This window comes from Leucopleurus acutus, assembly GCF_964270905.1.
Source record: "Leucopleurus acutus genome assembly, chromosome: 13".
NCBI lineage: Eukaryota > Metazoa > Chordata > Mammalia > Artiodactyla > Delphinidae > Leucopleurus > Leucopleurus acutus.
The window spans coordinates 66,447,872-66,472,131 of record NC_139155.1 but is presented as its reverse complement, the minus strand read 5'-3'; the positions used below and the strand labels follow the sequence as shown (position 1 = coordinate 66,472,131).

Sequence of the window (24,260 nt, the reverse complement as noted above, 5' to 3'; positions counted from 1 at the left end):
AGCCGTGGCACATGTGCTTAGTTGCTCCGGGGCATGTGGGATCTTCCCGGACCAGGGCTCGAACCTGTGTCCCCTGCACTGGCAGGCGGATTCTTAACCACTGCACCACCAGGGAAGTCCCTGTAGGAGTAATAGCTTTTTAATCTGACAACATTTTGTATCATCCATGGAAGAATATGCAGTATATGGAGATCATATGCAGACAGCATAGATTGGGGTCAGCAAACTTGCCCATGGATCAGATTTGGCCAGCTGATTGTTGTTGTAAATAAAGTTTTATTGGGACGCAGTTACACCTGTTCATTTATGTATTGTCTAAGCTGCTTTCAGGCTACAACAGTAGAGTAGTTGCAACAGAGACCATGTGGCCTGCAAAGCCTAAAAAAAGTATTATCTGACCCTTTAAGAAAAAAATTTGCTGACCTCTGAACTCATAAGGTCTTCTGAAGCAGTAGCAAGGAAATAGACATAGTTCTTGCCAGTGATAATAACGGTAACAAGAACAGCAGGAGCAGTAATAGTATTTATTGTGGTCTTACTGTCCTAGGTGCTGGACTAAGTGCTTTATATGTGTTATCTCAATTTTCAAAATTACTTTTTAAATCCTGTATTATTATAGGTTAAATAACTCAAATGAGGGTCATGCACCTAGCAAAGGTCAGAGCCAGTATTTGAACTGAGGCAGCCTGAAAAGTGCAAAGCTGTTCTTTTAACTATCATGCTGCCTTGTCCTCAGTAGACTTGTGCTCTCAGGAGGGAGAGGGAGCTATGAATGTGAAAATGCCAGAAGCATAGGAACATAATGAGGCTGGTTTTCTGTCGCTGATGGACTTCAGCTATCGTCCCTTTCAGATAGTCACTTTGAGAACCTATAAACTCGTTCTCCTGGTGCTGCTATTGCTCAGAACACTTTTAGAATTCCTTTTTTACTGTTGCCTTCAAAGCTTGCAACAACAGATTTGAATGAATATTTTTAGTGATAGCAGGTTTTCATTGTTTGAGGTTAGATTTAACTTAGAAGACAGCTGAGAGTCATTCAGAATCAAATCCAATGAAAAACGTGAGCAATCAAGATAACACTGATACGGAGCACACTATATGAGACTCTAAGGCAAATTTTATAGTGCAGATTGTAAATAAAATCCTTGTGCCTGATAAGTACCATATGATTTACCAAGAACTTAAATTTAAGTCATTCTCTTAATCCTCACAGCATCTCTGAACTAAGCAGGGCAGACGTCATGAGATATGTGAAATTTTAAAAAATTAAATTATGTACTTCAAAAATAAAAACATTAAATATAAAACATTTATTAAAAATATTAAAAGATATCCAAGTACCCAACATACAGGTTTAAAAGGTGTTAGCATTTTCCATACTTGCCCCAGAATTTAATGTAATTAAATTCACAGTTTAAGCCCCCCACTTCCTTCCTTCCGCCACCTTTCCTCCTTAGCGATAACCTGTACCCTGATACTGAAGTCCCCATTTTCTTGTGTTCTTTTGCACTTGTAAAAATGTGTGCATACATATACGTAAAGAATAAGTGTTCTGGACTTCCCTGTTGGCGCAGTGGTTGGGAGTCTGCCTGCCAATGCAGGGGACACAGGTTCGAGCCCTGGTCTGGGAGGATCCCACATGCCGCGGAGCAGCTAGGCCCGTGAGCCACAACTACTGAGCCTGCGCATCTGGAGCCTGTGCTCCGCAGCAGGAGAGGCCGCGATGGTGAGAGGCCCACGCACCGCGATGAAGAGTGGCCCCCGCTTGCCACAACTGGAGAAAGCCCTCGCACAGAAACGAAGACCCAACACAGCCATAAATAAATAAATAATTTTTAAAAAAAAAAGAATAAGTGTTCTGACTTTGTGTTGTTAGGAAACTTATGAATGGTGTCATACTGTACATTTACTTTGCAGCTTGCTTTTTTTTAATGCAACAGTGTATTTTTGAGGTTTATCCATGTTGATACATAGACGTCTGTTAACTACCTATAATATGTCTTTGTACTGAATAAGGCTCAATTTACCTGCTCAGTGCTGCTGACCTGTTGATTCCTTCTGATTATGTTTTTTACAATTACAAACAATGTGGCAGACAGCACTCTTAAACTCAGATCCCTGTGCAAGAGTCTGAGTTTCTCTTGTTCCTGGAAGTGAAACTTCTTTGGGTATCATCTCGTCATCCTTATCAAGCATCACCTATTTGCTCCAGTGCTGTGCCAGTTTATGTGCTAACATTTCAGTTCCCATTTCTTTTGGCCTCATCAGCGCTTTGCATTGTCAGACTTGGTCATTTTCACCAGTTTGATAGGTCTGAAGTGGTAATTCCTTGTTGCTTTAATTTACATTTCGCTGATTCCTAATGAAGCCCAGCATCTTTTCAGACGCTTGTTTGCCATTTGAATTTCTGTTTTTCAGCTTGTTACTATCCCTCACTCCTTTTTTTCTGTTGGGTTATTTACCTTTTTCTGCTCTGTGGACATTGTCATACATTCTGCTTACTAATCTTTTGACTGTTAGGTACATTGCAAGTATTTTCTTCTAGTCCATAGCTTGTTATTTTGCTTTGTTTATGGTGGGTTTTTTTTCATACAAGTGTTATTATTTTCAGTGTACCTAATTCTTGTATCTTATGGTTTGGTCTTTAATCCATCTTGGGTTTAATTTTATAAATTGTGTGTAACAGGGTCTTAGTTTGTCATTTTCCTTATGGATAATTTCTACAGCACTGTTTACTGGTTAGTTCATCCTTTATCTTTTTTATACTGACTATTAGTCCACCTCCATTATAGAGCAACGTCCCATTTGTTCATGGGTCTATTCTGGGCTCTGTATTCCATTGGTCTATTTGTCTATCTCTGAGCCAGTACACACTGTTTTGATTATGATTTAATGAAGCAGGTAGGAAAGAACAGAGGTTCTCTAGTCAGACTGCCCAGGTGGAAATTCTGCTGCCATTACCTATTAGCTTTGTGCCTTTTTTAATGAGTTACCTAATCTCCCTGTACCTTGACTTCTTTTTAATATTGCGTTTTGGTTTTTATTGCATTTTATTTTTTAATTTCATTTTTTTTATACAGCAGGTTATACATATTAGTATATATATGTCAATCCCAGTCTCCCAATTCATCCCACCACCACCCCACCTTATATTTCTTATCTGTAAGTAAATAATAATGGTACCTACCTCATAGGATTGTTGAGGATTAAGTGTAGTGATATATGTAATATGCTTAGAGCAATGCTTTGAGTATGGAAATCCTCAGTAAATGCTAACTGTTCATTACTACTCCTGATCTTACTGTATAGCTCTTAAGTTTTCATATGTGGAAAGAGATCTTCTTTATTCTTGTTCTTTTTAAAAATTGTCTTGGCAGTTGTTCTTTACTCTTATTAATTTTAGGATCAACTCGTCAAGTTCCACAACAAAGCCTACTAGGATTTTTTATTATAGTACACTGACTTTTTACATTAGATTGGAGAAAATTGTCATGTTTGTGATATTGAGTCACCCCACCCGTGAGCTTGACGTAGCTTGTGATCTATTGATGGGCGTGAGAGGGAGAGTAGGAAAGATTAGGCCATGAGGTGACAAGGAGGCAGATGTAATAGTAAGGCTCTGCAGGCTGTGCCCATAAAGGCTTTGGCTCTTTTTCCAGGGGAGGGGGAAGCTACTGGCTTTGAGAGGAGGAGTGATGTGATCACACCCCACCTCTTAACAGGCTCCCTCTGGTTCATCGTGTGCTGCCTTTTGAGGAAGGAAGGGAGAGAGAGAGAGATATGAGAGAAAGGGAGAGTGTGTGTGTGTGTGTTCCGTTTTCAAGAAGAAACAATGGAAAAATAAACCAAAAACTAAGGAAAAGTGGTTACCTATGGGGGAAGGGAGGGAACAAAGTACTTCTGTGAATTTACTTTGTTACATAGGTTTAACTTTGGAACCATGTAAATATTTGATAAAAACAAAAAATTAATCAAAAAGGAAAAGAACCAATCCCTAGGATTTTAGAACACGCTGAAACAAACATACCAAGTTTGTAGCAATGACTACAAAGAGAAAAGAATTACTTTAAAATACAATATTTTGGCTGTTCATCCCGAGTGGGATGTGTTCTAAGGACACAAAGAACTACTAAGAGATCTAAAAGTGCATTCAGTGGTCTTATTGTAAGTAGCAGGTTTGGATTGTTGGGTTGAATCTGTTACAGCTACATTGTAAGATAAAGCAAATAACTATGGCTGTGTCATTAGGAAACATGATTTTCAGTGTAAAAGGAAAGATTACAGGTACAAAATCAGAAATTAAACAAAAGCCCTGTTATCTGAAATTGGAAATGTCAATATCAGTATGGACTCATGGTTTTTTTCCCCCTAAAATAGTGAATTTCTAACTCTATTTACTGAAAAGACTTAAATGCTTTGTTACTGGCACTGCTTCTAGCATCCCCAGTGCCCAAGTTGTGGTCTCTTCTGTTTCCCACTAAAGGGAACTGAGGCTTTTTGGAGAAATGGCTGATTCCAGGTATAGAGCAGGAAATAGACATCATAAGCCTAGGAGATAGTGTGCAGGAGTATGAGGAAATTAACAGAGGTTAATGGGGTTGTGTCAGAAGGACTCCCATAGGCTTAAGATAGAACAATTTGAGCATCAAAAAGAATAATGACTGCCGTGGATTGAAAACATATCAAATATGTAAAAATTCATGCATTCATAATGAGAAAAAACTCATTGGTCACAATTTTGGGTTGTTAGAGCATTAATTCAACTCTTTGGAAATTAATGAAGGCCAAAGTCAAGCATTTATCCTGCCTTTCCTATACAAACTAATCTTTGAAAAACGAGAGGGTTAATGAGAGAGTAAGGCTTCTTTATAGAATTTCAGTTAATAAACGTAGGAGTATTAGAATTATAAAATTGCCACCCCAGTGAGAAAATGGATCTAGGCAGCAATCACCCAGAGGAAAGACAACAGGGAAATATAAGGGAGGAATCAGATTAATGCCATCTGAAGCCACTGGAACAGTCTTGGCATTGCTAAAACTATGGCAGCCAACCACAATGTGATGTAACAGGAAGTACCCAGCAGCACTTGAGACATGTTCTTGCCTAAAATTTGAACATGACTCCCACCAAGCCAAACATGAATCTGACTATCAGTTCATGGGAAATACAGGGATCAGAGGGACAAGTTAGAGACATCTGGAGGAGACAATCGGACAAATCTAAAACGTGGGACAGTTTATAGCGTACATGACCTGGTTTCTCTAACAAATTGGTAGCGTGAAGAGAAAAAAGGCAGGGAGGGAAATTGTCATATAAGATGGAGAGATTTAAGTGACATAACCACAACAAATGAGAAAGTACAATTCTGGCTGTTGTGTTAAGAACAGACCTCAGAAAATCAAGGATAAAAGCAGGGAGGACAGTTAGGAAGCGATTACAAAGTTCCACGAGAGATTCTGGACAAGGATGATAGGAAGATGGTTTTGGATTCTGGGTATGTTTTGAAGGTATTGCCGACAGGATTTGCTAGTGGATAGTTAAGATGTGAAGTGTTAGAGAAAAAGTCTAAGAGGACTCCCAGGTTTTTGGCCTAAGTAATTGGAACAATGGAGTTGCTATTTACTGAAATGGGGGTGTTGGAGGGAGAGGCAGATTTGTAGGGAAAGATTAGGAGGAGCTCCATTCTGAGCTCCATATCTTCAGCCTGATGGGCCTTCCAAATGTCCACGAGGGGGTGTCAGGGAGGCAGCTGGATATATGTGTGGAGTCTTGAGGATGAGTCCAAACCTGAGATGTAAAGTTGGGAGTCCTCAGCATGCAGATGACATTTAGAGCCATGAGACTAGGTGAAAGCACAAAGGGAATGGGTATAGCCAGTGGAACTGAGCCTATCTGGTGAAGTGATGGGAATCAGCGGCAGGAACAGAGGAGTGGCCAAGGTATACTGGAAGCCGGGTGGAGGCGGGTGTGATGAGCTGTGTCACGTGCTTCTGGCAGGCCAGGGCAGATGAGGACTGAGATTTGGCCTTCGGATTGAGCCACGTGGAGGTCATTGATGCCCTTGATAAGAGCAGTTTCAGTGAACCCAATGGGGAGAGGATTCAAGAAAACCAGCTTAGACGAGAAATGAGAAAGGTAGAGAGCCCTTTTGAAGAGTTTGGAAAGGAAAGCACTTGGGTGTTAGCTGGGTGGCATAGTGGTCTAGAGAGGGGTGTTCGGTGGTTGGTTTGAGGATCACTGATTTATTCCCTTCAGGAAGTATTTGTGTGACAATAATCTTTCATCCCCAACTTTTTAATTTTGACAAATAACAAATCACAGAAAAGGTGGATTCTGGGTTCTCTTCACTAGTTTAACCCATCCTTAACATCTTTCCACATTTGCTTTCTCTCAAGTGTATCAGTATATTTTTTACATTTTCTGAGTTGCTTTAAAGTTGCAGACATAAAGTTTACCCTAAATACTTAAGCTCATATCTCCTAAAAATAAGGATGTTCTTCTATATAACCACAATATCAGTCATATCTAAGAAATGTAATGTTGATATAGTAATATCTAGAATACAGTTCATATTGCAGCTGTATATTGTTGCTCTTTTAGTGTCAGGTACAGGGTACAATCAAAGGTCACCCATTGCTTTTGGTTGTCACATCCCCTAAGGGAGAAATAACAACACACTCGAATGCTGATTTTAAAAATCTAGTAGAGAGTGGAAACTGATGATGCAGAAGGGAGTGGGGGGAATTGCCAGAGTGATAAACTTGAGAAGATGGGCTGTATGCATGGCAGGGGTAACCTGTGATGGGAGAGTGGACAATTTATCCAGAGCAACAGGAGAGAAGGCAGAGCCTGTTGGCAGGTGGGGGACGTGTGGGAGCTTGAGAAAATTGTCTTTTGATTGCTTTTATTTTCTTGGTGAAATAGGAAAAATGGTATTCAGCTGAGAGGAAGGAAAGGGGAAGAGGTGTTATAGGTTTAAAAAGGTATAAGCGGGGGGGGGGGGCTTCCCTGGTGGTGCAGTGGTTGAGAGTCTGCCTGCCGATGCAGGGGACACGGGTTCATGCCCCAGTCTGGGAAGATCCCACATGCCACGGAGCGGCTGGGCCCGTGAGCCATGGCTGCTGAGCCTGCGCGTCCGGAGCCTGTGCTCCGCAACGGGAGAGGCCACAACAGTGAGAGGCCCGTGTACCGCAAAAAAAAAAAAAAACACAAAACCAAAAAAAAAGGTATAAGGTATAAGAGAAGGTATCAAGTCATCTATGACAGTCACCTTCAAAGTAGGGCATGCGTTTTGTTGAGTGTGCACGAAGACTTTCCCAAGGGTGTGCATTTATGGATAATCTTAAGGGAATCCTTCTGTAGACCCTCAGTTTCTGTAGGTCCACGTCTTGGAGACTAATGTCCCTGAGAAAGGGCCTCTTGACCGTAGGCTTCCTCCCACTTTGAAAGAAAAGGCAGACCCTCCTCTCCTATCCCCAATCTGAATTAATTATATCACCCCTTGGATTGTCCCTGCTTCTTGTATATGCATTGATTTTATTAGTCCTTTTTTTTCCCCCTTCTTAATCCAAAAAAAAATTACTTTTTGGAAGCAGAGAATGCCCTTCTTAAAGATCTTTTCACCCCAGACTCCCATCACTTACGATTCTCCTTGGGAATTTCCCCTCCTTTTTAGCCTTTCCTGTGTGGGTATCTAATTTTAGCCTTTCCAGTGTGTGTGTTTCTCTTTTCCCTCACCAGTACTTCACCTCTGTTTTCCTGCCTCCATTGACTGTTGTCTTTTCTCTGGTTTTCAGGCTTGGTCACGGTGGCAGGAACGGCTTCTGCATGTCTGGAGGGAGAGGCAGAAGATGGTCTCCGCAGTGAAACACCATCAGCACTGGCAACAGTGGAGAGCCCTGAGGGCCTGGCTGGAATACCTGCAGGTGCGCAGAGAGAAGAGGCAGCGGAAAGGTGAGCAGGAAGTCCTGGGCTCCAGGGACAGAGGGTTGGTCAGAGTGCCCACTCTCCTGTTGCCTGTTACTGCCAATAGGGTGGTAACTTATTAAGGGGAGATATAACCGTGTTACACCACAGATTTTCAAAAAGGAGATTGAGGAGGAAGATAAATCATCCTCAATTCACAGTTAAGATATTTCCTTCTGTTTTTTAATCAATATTTAATTCAATAGGATTTTAATTATGCTATAAATACTGTGATTATTATGATTAGTATGATACACACAATTTTGTATCTTTTTTTAACTTTATTTTATATTGGAGTATATCCGATTAATAATGTTGTGATAGTTTCAGGTGCACAGCAAAGAGACTCAGCCATACATATACATGTATGTATCCATTCTCCCCTAGACTCCTCTCCCATCTAGGCTGTATCTTGCTTTTTTTTTTCACACAACTAATCAATACTTTCCTGTGTCTTTAAGTGTTTTTAATAAATGTTAGTTTTTAAATGATTGTATTTTACAGGAGAGGGGCTTACCTTATTTATTTATTTTTTTTGGCCTCGCTGTGCATCTTGCAGGATCTTAGTTCCCCGACCAGGGATCGAACCCATGCCCCATGCAGTGGAAGCGCAGAATCCTAACCACTGGATCGCCAGGGAAGTCCCTAGCCATTCTTGTATTAATAGATATTTGGGTTGTTTGTCCTCAGTTATGCAGATGCATGTGATTTATGATGTTGAGCTTTTGAACACTATTCTGATGGTTTTGTTTCCCCGAGAGAGGTCAGAAGTAATGATAAATAGGTCATGATCATAGGTACTTTTTGTACTTCAGTTTCTTGAGCCCACAGAGAAGTGAGTTGAACACTGTGCTGGCCGCAGGGTTAGGCTCTCCTGCTTACCCTAGGCCTCCCTGTGGGACCTCCTAGGCTGCCTACACTGTCTCTTGGGAAAGGGAATGTGTCCGTGTGAAAATAGTGACGGGAGACCACCTGTCTGGTTGCCCAAGCCTGGAAGTTGAAGGCATGAAGCTATTTAATGATGAGCTGCCGACTAACATGCCTCCAGTTATGGCATTCTCATTCCAGGACCAGTTCCCTTCCACTTGCTGGACTTAAGCTCATCAGGCCAGTTGCTAATTAGTCTTAAAAGGAGATGGAGCTGGCAGCCTGTAGCAGCCTGGCTGAAAGCTCACAAAAGCCTTTGACAGCATGTTGACCAAGTTGTGTGTCATTGACTCAGACCCTGAAATCCCATCCGGGAAACACTGATAAAGAGGCAAAAGTGAAACGGAGTCTTCTTTGAAAGCAGCAGTCGCCATTACTGCTCCTCAGTAGCTAACTAGGAGCCTCAGCCCTTTGATAGAACCCTTTACTCTTTGCTGGGAGAGAAGAGATACACTGATAGCTAAGGGATTCCTCCCGTGTTTAAAAACCTTTTATTCTGGGACTTCCCTGGCAGTCCAGTGGTTAAGACTCGCGCTTCCAGTGCCGGGGGCATGGGTTTGATCCCTGGTGGGGGAACTAAGATCCCACATGCTGCATGGCACGGCCGAAAAAAAAAAACAAGAAAACACCTTTTATTCTAACGTTCTTCAAGCAGCCTTGAAGCCCTGATGCCTGCCAGTAGTGGGTTTCATCCTGTCTTAAAGGTGCTTCCAGCTCATCGCCCAACCTTGAGGGGGCAGCACTTAAGCTATTTTCTCTGTTGCAGAGATGGCTGAGGGATTCCACTGCGTCATTGTGCTCCAGACACACTTCTGTGATTGGCGGTGGGCCTGGAAGCGGAGGGAGAGCTTGTACATCAACCACGAGCGGGTAGAGGGGCTGGCCAGGAGGATGGTGCTGCGGAGGGCCTTTATTCACTGGAAACACTGTATCCTTTGCACTATCCAGCCCTGTCTGTACAGCAAGAACAGCAAGAGCTCACCAGCCTATAGGACAAGAGTCAGGAGATACATAGGAAGTAGTTACCCAGCAGTTTAAGACAATTCGGATCTCTGTTGACTTCTTTTTAAAATATTTTGTTTCGTTTTGGGCATATTCATACAAAAGAGTGCATATAACAAACATTTATAGTCTAAAGAATAATGGTAAAATGAGCACAACTCAAAAAATTAGAACATTGCTCACACCCCAGTCTGCTCCTCCCTGACTACATTCCCTTTCCTCCCCCTCAGAGGCATTGCCACTGCCCTGATTTTGTTATCATTTCATTGCTTTTTTCTACCCATTAGATGGTAGAAATAGCCACAGCCATTTCTGCTTCATTTCATTTCTGTTTCAGATTTGTTTCATTTCATTGCTTTTTCAGAAAGCCATCTGTCCTTGATGGCCCTGTCATTATGATCCTAGCTTCCATTCATTGAGCTGTTTACTGTGTGCAGACATTTTGCATTATCTCATTAATCCTCATAGCAACCCTGTGGAGTAGGTCTCACCGTCTCCATTTTACAGATGAGGGAACAGGTTGGGGGGTGCTAAGTGATTTTCAAACTCATTGGCAGAGCCAGGCTTTTGACTCCAGTGCACCTTCTTAATCACTGCCCCTGCTGCAATACGTGCCCAGGTGTGGGATTTGGACCGCCTTGGGTGTTCACCCACACTTTTATTTGTTCACTGAACTCTTGCTTTGTTTTAAACTCCTGCCTAAATTCTGGAATACAGGGAAACTTAGAGACTAACAGTAGCTCATTGTCTAGTGGGGAAAGTAGACATGAAAACCAGTCTTTGTAATGTGGCGTGATAAGTGCTATCATAAAAGTTTGTATCAAGTCCTGCTAGGGCTACTGTGGAGATCTAGCCGAGGAGGTGATGTTTGAGCTGAATTTAAGCCTTGGGGGATGACACGTTCTCCCAACAGGGAGGTCGGGAAGGGTGGTTCAGGTGTAAGGAGTGGCATTTACGCAGGTGTAGGTGAGGAAGAGCAGCCAGGGGTGATGACCGGGGTCTGCAGTGAGTTGTGGGGTATGGAGGGCAGGTAGATGCAGGCTGGGGACCGGCTTGTAGGGCCCTTGTGTGCAGTGGTCAGGAATTTGGGCTTAATCCCAGTGGCGCTGGGGATCCTCTGCAGGTTTTTGAGAAGAGAAGTGATGCAGCAGATCTGTACTTTAGAAAGGCTAAAGCTCGATGGTAGCAGCAAAGCTGGCACAGGGGGACCAAGTCAAGTGTACTGCACGGTGCTGGGGGTGGGGACAGAACCAGGGAGACCTAGGGGAGCAGCAGATGGACTTGGCAGTTGAGAAGATGGAAGGGGTGGGAGGAGAAAAGGTTTGAAAATAACTCCAAGGTTTTTAGCACAAACTTCTGACTGGATTGTGATGCCAAAACAGAATGCAGGAGAACTTGGAGCAGGTTCTGCTTAGATTTTGAAATGTTTACTCAAACTGGTGGCAGTTTATCTCAACTATTTTTGCCTCTCATGAAATGGGCATGAGAGGGGAGAAAGGCAGATAAGTAACTCACATGGTTCCCCTTAGTTCTTTCTTCCCTGGGTTGTCAGGGGGAGACAGAGGCGGACACCAGCCCACCTGGCATGCCCATCATCTCCTGCAGCCGGGACCCTTCAGATGGGTCACTAGGATCACTCTGGGCTGGGGTGGGACCTTGTTGAGACAAGAAGCCTTAACTCTGGTAGACGTGCTGCTGTGCGCAGAGACAGCTGTGCAGCGGAAGGTGGCAGAAGAGCACCACAGGCGAGGCTTGCTGGTAAGGGCGCTACAGCCTCGCTCAGGCAGCCATTCCTGGGGGACCTGGCCCACGTCATGCTCCTTAAGTGCATCTGGTTGTGTGGATGGCTTCCATCATGAAGCCTCCCTTCATTGTCATGTCCCTATTTTCATTTTGGATCAGAGATGGTGATGGTGTGGGATCAGAGGGTTTTGGGGCTGCAAAGGAGCCTTAAAAGTGATCTAGTCCTGGGGTGTTCTACATGGCAGACCCCCTTTTTAAGTGGTGGAAACCTAGTCTTCGAAATCAATCAAAGTAGAGATGCTGTGGACAAAGCTAGGTCTGGGGAGTAGTGTCTGTTCTACCGGCTGCTCTTCCCCACCCTCACCACATGAGGTGCCATCCGAACACTTTCAGGAGCCTCGGGGGGTCCACAGAGCACGATATGAAAAGCCCTAGCTGCTTCACTTCTGTCTCAGAAAACTGAAGCCAGGCTGTGAGGGAATGTGCTTTGCTTAGTCACACATGAGGCATTTTTGACAGAGCTGGAGCCAGGCCAGCATGTCCTGCCTCTACCCCACCCCCACCGCCAGTCACCTTCTGTCAAAATTCCTTCTCTCCCTTCTATTTTACTCTTACAAAACTGCATTTATAATTGTGTAAGCATACACATTGACCCCACATGGCAAAAAAAAAAAAAAAAAACCCACCATAGGCTGGAAGTCTGTCTCTTTTCTGAGAGGCAGAGTTGATGTTTTGACCTTTGTCTGGTGTTTCCATCTGGGTCACAGGGACCTCTCCTGGTCAGAGGTGCGGGTGTGTTTGTTCCTGTGCAGTATCTGTGGACCGCAGGGAGTGGTCCCACAGCTATTTATTAAGTGTCTACTGTGCAGGCTGGCTTGTATCAGGCTCTCAGTTGAATCTCAAAACAGAGAAACACTCTCTGGGACATGGGAGCAGCTGTGAACAGCTACTACTGAGCTTCTTGCCACCCTCTTGGGCATTGCTCTTATTGTTACAGACACACCACTGATTTGTGTCCATTCTTCTTTTCACAGCATTTTTGCTTTAGAGCCCTAAAAGACAATGTGGCCCGTGCCCATCTCCAACGAATAAGAAAGAATCTTGCTCACCAGCAACATGATGTCACGGTGAGAGTCCTCTTCTGTATCAAGGCACCTCTTCTGATGGCCATTCTCTTTTTCTTTTAACCTTTGTGCTTAGAGGTTTGTTCAGACCTTTAGACGCCAAATCCTTAGTGTCCATTTTCTTTAGTAATCTATGCCAGAGGCTAGAGAAACTCTTATTCTTCTCTTGTTTAATCCCATTTTTTTATCTGTTTGCTAAAAAAATTGATAGTTGAATCAGAGGTCAGGGACTGTGGATTCCAACCTTGACCTAGGGAATACACTTTAAGTTTTGCATTCCAGGAGGCTTTGGTTATGTTTGCACTGTGAGTCTGTTGTCTTTAGTGGTTAAACTTACCTGAGGGCAACAAACATTCTATCTCCCCCTGTAGATTGTGTTTCTGAGTGTAGGAGAAAGGGGCATTCTAATTGTGAAAATGTTCAAGCATACAGAAAAATACAAAGAATAGTGTAATAAACCTCTATTTTACCATCTAAATTCAACAATTGTTAATATTTGCTCTTTTTTCCCAAATCATTTCAAAGTAAATTGCAGACATTATGACACTTTTACACCTAAACATTTCAGTATGCATTGCCCAAAAGTAAGAACATTTTCCTGCATAACCACAGTATCATTATCATCCCTAACAAAATGAACAGTAATGCTCTAATATTAACCAATACCCAACCCATATTCAAATTTCCCCAGTTGCCCCCAAAATGTCTTAATAGCTGTTTTATTAAAACCAGGATTCAATTAAGGATTGATGGCTCACTCTACATTTGGTTATGTCTCTTAAGACTCTTAGTCAATAACAGTCCCCCCACCCCCACTTCTTTTGTTTAACATGTTTATTTTTTAATTGTAAAATACACAGAATTTATCATCTTAACCGTTTTTAAGTGTACAGTTCAGTGGCATTAAGTACATTCACATTATTGTGCAACCATCACCATTATCCACGTCCAGAACCTTTTTCATCTTGCAAAACTGAAACTCTGTGAATTAAACAATAACTCCCATTCTCCTTCTCCCCCAGCCCCTGGCAACCACCATTCTCCTTTCTGTCTCTTTGAATTTGACTGTTCTAGGTACCTCATATTTACAGTATTTGCCCTTTTGTGATTGGCTTATTTCACTTAGCATAACGTACACTATCTTTCTTAATAACATTAACCTTTTGAAAAGGAATGCCAATTATTTTGTACAGTCTTCCATATTCTCCAATTTTCTGTTTCATTCTGACGTCATTTGATTTTCCTTTTTCCTGTGTAGCTCTTATAAACTAGAAGTTAGATCTAAGGTCTTGATTAGATTGAAGTTAAACACTTTTTGGCAAGACTACTTTATAGGCAGTAGTAGGTGATAAGATCAGTTTTAACTTCTAAAATGGCTTTGTCTTCCATGAGGCCCAGATTAGGAATACCTTCTTCATTCTGATTTACATAGATTTGGTAGATCCAGCTTTTTGCCTTTTATGTTGGCCCAGAATAATTCCATATTGCTTGGCCATAATTATTTTGCAAATCTTTTATATGTTGGGTGCTCCAAATTGAGGTAATTACTGCTTTGGGGGAGCTTACAGTCTTCTGGAGTTACAGATTTGCTAACTAATGGGTCAAGAGAGATCATTTTACCTTTTGCCTTAATCAACTTCTGTTTCCTTCCTGTTTTGCTGCAGCTACTGCACAGGTTCTGGAACCTCTGGCAGTCTCAGATTGAACAGAGGGAGGAAAGTGAGCAGCTCCCCTTCCTGTGTGCTGCGTGGGACCACTACAGGTAGGGACTGTGGCCTTCAGGCTCCCCAGGGGCCCGTTGTGACTGACTGGCTGGTCTCCAGGAGTCATCATCACCCTCAGTGTTACTGTGGCAGATTGAGAAAGGCCCTGCTGTAAACCAGTGTTCCTGAGCTTGCCTTTTCCTTTTGGTTGATGGGATGCGAGATAGAATGAGGATGTTTGTGCTGGTGCTCGGCTACCACTGCCTCAGTTTTCAGATGTTAGTGACGTTCCATCGTGGAATGTAGGCATTGATAGTGTTACAGAGACGGCCCAGGCAAGTGGGTGTTTGTGGCTTGGTCTTGGAGGGTGTAGAGTGTGTCCTCAATTTTTTAGAGTTAATCATTCAGTTAAAATAAATAAAAGCACCACATGTCCACAAGAAAAACTCAGAATGTATAGGAAAGAAGTAGAAAGTTAAAAATAAAGTATGCCTGGACCCCTTCCTTCGACCCCTTAGTCTTACTATTCAGAGGGAACCACTGTTCACTTTCTTGCTGCAAGAAATGTTCGATAGTGCTTCCCTGGTGACGCAGTGGTTGGGAATCTGCCTGCCAATGCAGGGGTCACGGGTCAGGCCCTGGTCCGGGAAGATCCCACATGCCTCAGAGCATGGGCCCGTGAGCCACCACTGCTGAGCCTGCGGTCTAGAGCCCGCGGGCCATAGCTACTGAAGCCCATGTGCCTAGAGCCTGAGCTCCGCTACAAGAGAATCCACCGCAATGAGAAGCCAGAGCACCACAATGAAGAGAGGCCCCTGCTCGCAGCAACTAGAGAAAGCCCGCACATAGCAATGCGGACACAATGCAGCCAAAAATAAAATTAAAAAAAGAAAGAAAAGAAATGTTCGATAAACCCTCTCCCAAGAGTATAATTAACTTATTTTGCATAGTTGTAGGTATAATTTTGGGGCACTTTTTAATGAGTCAGTGAGAATCACAATATTTAACTGAGTCAATTTGGAGTTGTCAGGATGTATCATTATTCTAAATCCTGGTTTATAAAGCTGAATGTGGTTCTCACTCTCAGTATCACTGTGTGAAAGCATGTCACAGACCCAGGTGGTCCTAAACAGGCCCCAGAGTTTGGCCGTAAAATCAGAAAATTCAGGATATTTGGGGGATTTCATACATATTACCTGAGTTCCAGAGACACTGTGCTTGGTGGTCTAATTACCTTTACAAGAAAGTTGTCAAATTTTGGGGGCAAGCCACAGTCCAAAGTCGGGGTGGGGGTTTGGCAGATTTCATGACAGAAAACAGGTTCTTATTTCCCTTAGAATGAAACCCCTGGGGTGCCTTTACCGCTCAAGATGTACCTATGCCCAGATTTACCTTCCTTAAAATCAAAACAAAATTCTGAAAACCTGAAACCTGAAAGTGGGAGGGCAGTTACCTTGGTGTTATGTGTTTCATTTCAGAATAACATTGCTACGCAAGTGTTTCAAATTGTGGTTACAGTATACTCAGAAGAGGCGATCCCAGCAGGTATGGAGTTCCTCAGAGCAGGGAGCTCTGTTGGCTTACATTCTTGGATGCGTTTGCTTTGGAAAGATTCTCAGGAAAGGCCTGTACCAAGAGGTCTGGTGTTCTGATTTGGAAGAGAGGGTACTGTGAAAAGCTCAAAGGTATCTGCCCCAGACCCCCCCAGGGATGTCAGAAAGTCTGCATAACTCCTGTCCCTTCATCTGCTTTGAAAATGCAGCTGCTCTCTGAAGGTGGTGAGCGTATCAGCCATTCCATTCACATCTTGACCCAAATTGTTGATTATATTACTCAGCCAGCCCCTCCTGAGACCTTCAGGAGATGTTGGGGAAGGTGCAGAGCCTGAGTGCCATATCCCAGAGCTAAATGATGTGAGACACAGGTGCCCACAGTGGTGGGAGGAGGTGGGGGTCAGGCTGAGTGATTAATGAAGGCAGGTAGAAAAAGATGGATTCAGTTCCATTAAAGAAAGACTTACTGAGTGGCTGCTATGCCTTAGATGCCAGGCCAAGAACTGAGGATACAGCTGTGATGCAAAGCAGGCAAAGTTCCTGCTCTCGGGGGGCTTGTAGTTTAGCCCCAGGGTGGCTCTAATGATGATAGGTAGCCGTCTGGAGCGCTGAACCGAGAAGGATTTTCCAGGCCACGTTCAGGCTCAGGGGAGTGTGTGTTCAACTGATGATGTCTGCACAGGCCTTGCAGTGGGAGGTAGACTACGCAGGCCTCTGTTTGGCCATCCCTGCAGTGAAACGGGGAGGACACAAACGAAGCTCCTCCTGGTTATTTTTGTGCTGTCCTCTCCACCCCCTCCTCTATCTGCTGCTCGAGTCTAACAGTGAATCTAAAGAGTTTGGCTGGCTCCTCAGTTTGGGGAGGCATACAGACTCCTTTGGGAGCTGGTTCTATCTACTTCTCTCCCTATTCCTGTTACCGCTCTGCCCCTTCACAGCTGCACTCAGTCAAGCTGCCGGTCCTTCCCTGAATATTCTCTGCTAGCTCCTGCTTCCCAATCTGCCTGCTGCCCTTTCAGCTCAGGTGTCACCTCTTCCCCCTGCTCCACCCCTCGTGTAGCTTTCTCATAGCATGTTGTTGGCTGGCCTCCCTCCCTGCCAGGCTGGGGGCTCCTTGAGGGTACAGCCTGTCCTGCCTCATTCTTCTCCTGAACTGTTGACAAAGGGTAGCTGCTGACTAGTATTTGGATGAGTGAATGAACACACAAGTGAACAAACAGATGAGCTGCCGGTGATTGCTTCAGAGTTTTCCCCAAGGATCACCTCAGTTCTTGGTGTTTGGATGGGACTAACCCAGGGTATGGCTTGTTTTTGTGTCACCTTTGCCTTCCACACCTAGAAAATGTTTAGAATTGGTACATTCTTTCACGTCCCTTTGGATTATGTGGCTGTTTCGGAAAGGACATTGCCACTGGGTCTCTTAAGCTCATTGAATGCAAGCACAACAGAATGTGAAGAAAGAGCCCTTTTAGAAAAAGAACATGAGCCCCAGAGTTGAAAGGTTATGTTTATTCAAGGTGGAAAAGAAGCAAAGGGTCTCATTTAGTTTCTCCCTGAAAAAAGGGATCTCCTCGACCCTGGCGCCCAGCACTGGTAGAAGGTCGAGGGTCAGAGTCCTTATCTCTTACAGGGCTCCAGCACGGCCTGCACAGTGAAGGTCTGAAAAATAGTAAGAGCCCTGCTCAGCTGTTGTTTTGGTTTTTTTCAGCTGTTGTTTTTTAAAAAATCTTTAGCTAACAATCTGAATGTTATCTCTTGGTTTAGATATCCGAGGAGCTCATCAGTTCCTTCTATTTTAGGAAAAGATAAAAATATTATTTATTATGGGTTTCTTTCTATTTAAAAAGTAATATATAAAGAATGGCAAGAATGTTAATTGTTGAAGCTGGGCAATAAGTTTGAGGGGATTCATTATACTATTGCTTCTACTCTTGTTTACATTTGAAAATGCCCATAAGCAATATGTAGACATCACAGAAAATTTGGGAAGTATAAGAAGACATAAAGAAGAAAAAATTAAAACACCCATAATCCTGCCTCTTAAGATGACATTTGATGAGTAAACCTGGTATTTTTTTTCCTCTGTGTGGGTAGGAATGTGTGTACCCATGTATTCACAAACACACACATAGGAATGCTTGTAGTTTTCTGTTGCTCTGTAAAAACTCACCCCAAGCTCAGTGGCTTAAAACAACTACCATTTTATTATGCTTAAGGATTTTGTGGGTCAAAAATTGAGACAGGACATAGCAAGGATGGCTGGTCTCTGCTCTGTGATTACTGGGACCTCCACTGGGAAGACCTAGCGGTAGGGGGTTAGAGTCATCTAGAAGTTTCTTCACTTACAAGTCTGGTTCCTGGGCTGGAATTACTTGAAGATGGGGCTCTACTGGGACTATTAACCAGAGTGCCTGCATATGACTTCTCCAAGAGGCTTGGGCTTCCTTACAGCATGGTGGCCCCTGGGTAGCCAGACTTCCTGTGTCGCAGCTCAGGGCAACAAAAGTGAGTGTTCCAGTGAACAAGACAAAAGCTGTGTGGCCCTTTAAGACCTAGCCTGGGAAGTCACTTAGTGTCACTTTCGCTATACTCTACTGGTCAAAGTAGTCACTGTCCACCCACATTCAAGGGAAGGAGGATGAAAGAATTTGCAGTCCTGTTTTAAAAGCCACCACACGTGTATATGCTTTTCCTCCCAAATTTTGGATCATGGAGGCATATATAGTCTTATGTCAGTTGTCTGTCTTCTTACTAATGTATCAGTGAAATTTATAATTACATTCAAATTAAAAGAATCTGTACTACAAATAAACGTTATAAACAAAATCAAAAGATATTTTACAGGGTAGGAACAAAATTGATAACACATGAGACAAAGGACTAATAAATTTAAGGTTGAAAAAGCCCATATATATCAGAGTTAAGATGCTGACAATCAGTAAAATGGGCAATGAGGATGAACACTTTTTCCTGAACACAGGAAAAAAGTTTAGATAAATATATATCTATACACATACATAGACAAATGTATAAAGAGATGCTTAACTCACTTTTAATTAAAGGGAAGCATTTTCACCTATCATATTTCATTTTTCACCTGTCATGTTGGCAAAGATTAGAAATAATGATTTTCATTTTAAAAAATGTTTGTGTAGGAAGCATCCCTTCCTCGAGAGTGTGACCCTGAAAGGTCTTTTTCTTTTTAATGTAAAGTACAAATAAAGGTCATTCATTGTTTTACTTTAGCTGTTGCAGGCCAGAGCAGACAGTCACTTTCAGCGGCAAGCCCTCCCTGGGGCCTTCCAGGCATGGAGAAGGCTCTGGCAGTGGCACCAGCAGGAGAGAGTCCTCTATGCCAGAGCAGCACGCTTTCACAGGTACACCATGCGGCTCCTGTCTGCCCTGGGCCAGGTGTCTCAGGTTCAGTTCTGCCACCCACATAGCCATTTGCTTTGTTTCTTAGCCTGCCAGTCCCCTACACCCTGGTTCTTCCTTGATTTTCAATAATGTGGGCTCTTTGAGCTCATCTAGCAGAAAAAGACAGTATTTCTCCTGGGAAAACTTGTGTCTATCTGTGTAGCAAGTGCTTTCAGAACAGCCCTGGTTTTATGCCCGTTCCCTCGTTACAAGCCGCAGTGAGCCGCATTAAAGCTGCCCATTAGCTTTCTGGATCAGAGTGTGGTTGGACCTCGCATCGCCTTGGCAGGCTTTCTTGAGCGTGATTTCCCTGAAACGCTTGGTTCCTGTTCGGCTAGACCTGGCTTTTTGAAGTCTTGAAATTATCGTTGTCAACAAAATTAGAACAGGCAAGGAGCAGAGCTCCATCCTTTTAACTCTCACAGGGGCAAACTTGCCCAGAGCCAGGTCCGTGCTACCTATTGGTGGAATCTCATGAAGAGATTATTAATGACTAACTGTTGGCCACTGTGGTGGGTGCGGTGTGATGGGAAAAAGGAAAATATAGAAGCTCATTTGCCTGTGACATCATCATCTTCACTAATAATTTCCTTGTCACAGCAGTCCTGAGAGAACAGGTTCAAAGTGATAAATGACTCACCCGTGTAGCAACCATTAAGTGGCAGAGCTAGGGTTTACATTCAGTCTCCCTGATTCCAAAGTCCAAGTACTTGCTACTGGATCAAGAGGAATATCTTTTTGATGACTGGGTAGGAACTTTAAATCTTGGTGAGGAGGAGAGACTGATATACAAGGGACAATTGAAGAACAATTCAAGAGAATAGACCCATGTGTCCTCAATGGTGTCAGCACAAGTTCTTCCAGAGCTCAGAGCTGGTGCTGAGGGAAGTGCCCTGGGGAGGCTCTCTGTGAGCTGGGGGTGAGGATGGCTGGCGGGATGAGGAGGGCCAGACTGAGGGGCTGCCTGCTCCTACAGGTAGATGATGGACAGGTGTTTGAGCAGGTGCATGGAACTAGTACGTTGACAGTTTGGGAGTTTGCCCTGAGGACAGTGTGCATCAACTTAGGACAGTGAAACAAGGGGGAGGGACATGCATTGGGAGAAGTTGCAGTGAACTTGGCTTTGGAGGACTCTGAATGCTGGTTTGAGAGGATCAGCCAGAACCCCGGGCTCCTTACACGAAGTTCAAGATGTTTCTAGGGGGTGGCCACAAGGAAAAGTGGCTGACGTGGGCTAGCACTTACCTCTGCCCCCTCCCCTGCAGAGAGCAGCTGCGCCTTTCCTTAGTTCCTGTGTTGAGGTCTAGTGTAAGATTCATTCAAAAAATGGCTTCACTACGAAAACACACACATACACACCCCTTTGTTTTCTTTACAAATGAGTCATGTTTGGTTCTATTGCTTTTTCGTATTTTGGCATGTTGTGGGGACCAGAAATTGAGGGTACCTTCAAAGCAGCCAAGAGGAGCTCCTAAAACGGCTTTTGCTGGGGGGCAGGCATGGGTGAGTTTAGAACCATCACTTGAGACAAGAGGGTGGAAGGTGAATCAGGCAGGAAGTAGCACAGAGGCTTGAAGGATGGCGAAGAGGATCTAGGCGTTATTTTTTTCGGGTTTAGTGAGATCTTTTTAGAAAAGTTAGTTTTTCAGGTTCCCACCGTCCTGGTTCACAAGAAGGCAGAGTGATTGAGAACCTGGCCTAGAAGCCGAGAGGCCTGCCCGAATTCCGACCCTTGCTCCATGCTTGCCAGCTCTGTGACCCTGGACAAGTCACTCAGTCTCTCTGGGCCCCAGTTTCCTCAAGTTTAAAATGGAGATGATTTGATAATAGTCCTTATCTCACAGCGTTGTCATGAAAACTAAGTGGGATAATCCATGTAAAATACAAGCAGAGTGCCCAGCATAAAATATTAACTGTCCCCTGACCCCTAGAATTGATTTGTGACTCTTAGGGTAAGTTAATATCCAGAGGTTTGGTTTGGAGTTTAGCAAATCAAAGTTCTAAATAAATGTGTATGTTCTATCTTTCCATAATTCTTAGGGTAGTTAAAAAATATTTTAGGAATACGGATGGAATTTATGGTGGAATCTCGAATTATGAATAAAAATGGTAGTTTATTAACCTGCCAGTGAAATATTATACTGAGAATGAGACAAGACTGGTTTGCCTTTTTTTTTTTTAGTTGAGCTAAAATTTACATACAGTGAAAGGTACAGATGTTAAGTAAAGAGATTGATCAGTTTTTACAAATTACATCTCTGGATAATCAACACCCCAGTCAAGATACGGAACACTTCCGTCACCCCAGGAAGCTCCTTCAAGCCATTTTCCAGCCAGTTCCTATCCTGCATAAATAACCACTGTTCTGATTTCTGGCATTCTAGGTTAATTTTGCATGTTTTTGAACTTTGTACAGTGGGATCATGCAGTACGTACTCTATTGTGCCTGCAAGTCTTTTAAAGTTCAGCGTAATGTTTTTGAGATTGTGCCAGGTTGTAGCATGTATCTGTAGCTGTTTTTTGTTTGCCGAGTAGTATTCTATTGTATGAATCTAAGACAGTATTTTGATCCATTTTAACAGAGGAGTTGTTTCCAGTTTGAGGCCATTATGCGTAAGGCTGCCGTGAACATTTGTTTTAGTGGAATATGTTTTCATTTCTCTTGGGTAGATACCAAGAAGTAGACTTCTGGATCAGGGGTGGGTTTATGCTTAATCTTACAGGTGGTTGCATCATTTTATGCTCCCACCAGCAAATCTGAGAATTCTGGTTGCTCCACATCCTCACCAACTTTGTTTTTGACAGTCTTTTTAACTTAGCCGTTGCGGTGGGTGTGGAGTGCTGTCTCATTTTCCTGATGACTAATGATTGTCCAGCATTTCTTTAAAGCCTAATGAGCCAGGAACAGAAGCCTCTGTAATTTGACCAAGTCAGATTGATTGCCAGGAAGGAGGGAATTCTAGAGGAACTCTGGATTGCTGCTGTACCTGAGGGAAGGGAATTTGTAATATTTGGGCTCCCACTGAAGGAACTGAGGAGACTCTAAGAGAAACAGGGATCTGTTTTGGATTGATTGCTGTTTCTGAGGCAAGTTGAGGAGGGACTCACTAGGGAGAGCTGTCATGAGTATCCTCAGGAGTGAATGGACATAGCAAAGCCTGTCTGGGGCATCAGTGGTGAGGAAGCAATAACCACCCAAAGAGGGAGTCCTTGTGGCATCTTGCATGATGTTGAGAGAAACAGTGTTTCTTTGCAGTTGGCTTTCTGTGTGACTGATGAATGGTAGACTTGTTCTTTCTTTTCAATCTGAACTGATTTTCATTCTTTGAATACCAGACAGGTTTTGACTCTTTCAGCCTTTATCATGTGCTCATTGACCATTTTATATCTTTTGTGAAGTGTCTGTTCAAGTCTTTTTCCTCGCTTTTTAAAAAATTGGGTCATATGTCTTTTTAAAATTCTTATTGATTTGTAGAAGTTTTTAAAAAATATATTCTGGTTCGTATTATTTCTTTTATTGGACTAGGTATTAAAATATTTTCTTCCAGTGTGTGGCTTGCTTTTCCATTTTTTAACAGTATTTTTTTTAATTGAGAGCAAAGTAGCTGGTTATATATGTACTGAAATGAATTAATATATATATATATTTTTTTTTCTTGATGAGTCGAAGTGTTTAATTTCGATACAGTCCAGGGGAACTTTCCTGGTGGTCCAGTGGTTAAGACTCTGTGCTTCCAGTGCAGGGGGCCCGGGTTCAATCCCTGGTCAGGGAACTAAGATCCCACATGCTGCACAGTGCGGCCAAAAAAAAGAAATTAAAAATAATAATAAAAATTAAAAGTAGAAAAATTATATTGTGGTGGTTTAAAAAATTTTTTAATACAGTCCATTTCCTCAGTTTTTTTCTTTTATAATTAGTGATTTGGGGGTTCTCTCTAAAATAATTTGCCTACTCCAAGATCTCAAAAGATATCTTCCTACATTTTCTCCAGAAGCTTTCTAGTTTTAGCATTTACATTTAGGTCTGTGATCATCTTGAATTTTTTTCTGTATATGGTATGAGGTAGGAGTCAAGGATTTTTTTTTTTCTGTTCTTCAGTTTTTTCCAGCACCACTTCTTTTTTTTTTAAATATTTATTTATTTATTCATTCATGCGTGCATGCTGTGCCAGGTCTTAGTTGTGGCACACAGGATCTTTGTTGTGGCATGCGTACTTCTTAGTTGCAGCATGTGGACTTCTTAGTTGCAGCATGCGGACTTCTTAGTTGCGGCATGAGGACTTCTTAGTTGTGGCTTGCGGACTCTTAGTTGCAACATGCAGTCCACCATTTCTTGAGATTTGCATTCCCCCATTGAATTGCCTTGGCACCATTGTTGAAAATCAATTGGCCATGTATTTTTTTTTTTTTTGCGGTATGTGGGCCTCTCACTGTTGTGGCCTCTCCCGTTGCAGAGCACAGGCTCCGGACACGCAGGCTCAACGGCCATGGCTCACGGGCCCAGCCGCTCCACGGCACGTGGGATCTTCCCGGACCGGGGCACGAACCCGTGTTCTCTGCATCGGTAGGCGGACTCTCAACCACTGCGCCGCCAGGGAAACCCGGCCATATATGTTTGTATCTATTTCTGGACTTTCTCTTCTGTTTCATTTGTCTATGTGTTTAATGTGTTTATTCTTATGCCATTAAGATACTATCTTGATTACTGTATCTTTATAGCAGGTTTTGAAATCAGTTTATTCTTCCTGGGATTTTGTTTGGAATAACACTGAATCTGTATAGATCAATTTAGGGGCGATTCGATATCTTAACCATATTGAGACTT

General features: G+C 43.0%; 1 protein-coding gene across 1 annotated transcript in view; it reads left to right on the top strand.

Moving 5' to 3' along the window:
- The window catches only part of SFI1 (SFI1 centrin binding protein), a 78,996-nt gene that overhangs the window by 35,701 nt on the left and 19,035 nt on the right, over positions 1–24,260 (top strand). Inside the window, exons 9-15 of the mRNA XM_082853117.1 lie at positions 7,798–7,954; positions 9,660–9,821; positions 11,583–11,653; positions 12,673–12,765; positions 14,427–14,524; positions 15,944–16,010; positions 19,265–19,395. Of these exons, the coding sequence (XP_082709243.1) occupies positions 7,798–7,954; positions 9,660–9,821; positions 11,583–11,653; positions 12,673–12,765; positions 14,427–14,524; positions 15,944–16,010; positions 19,265–19,395 (779 nt within the window). The remainder of the gene's footprint in view (positions 1–7,797; positions 7,955–9,659; positions 9,822–11,582; positions 11,654–12,672; positions 12,766–14,426; positions 14,525–15,943; positions 16,011–19,264; positions 19,396–24,260) is intronic.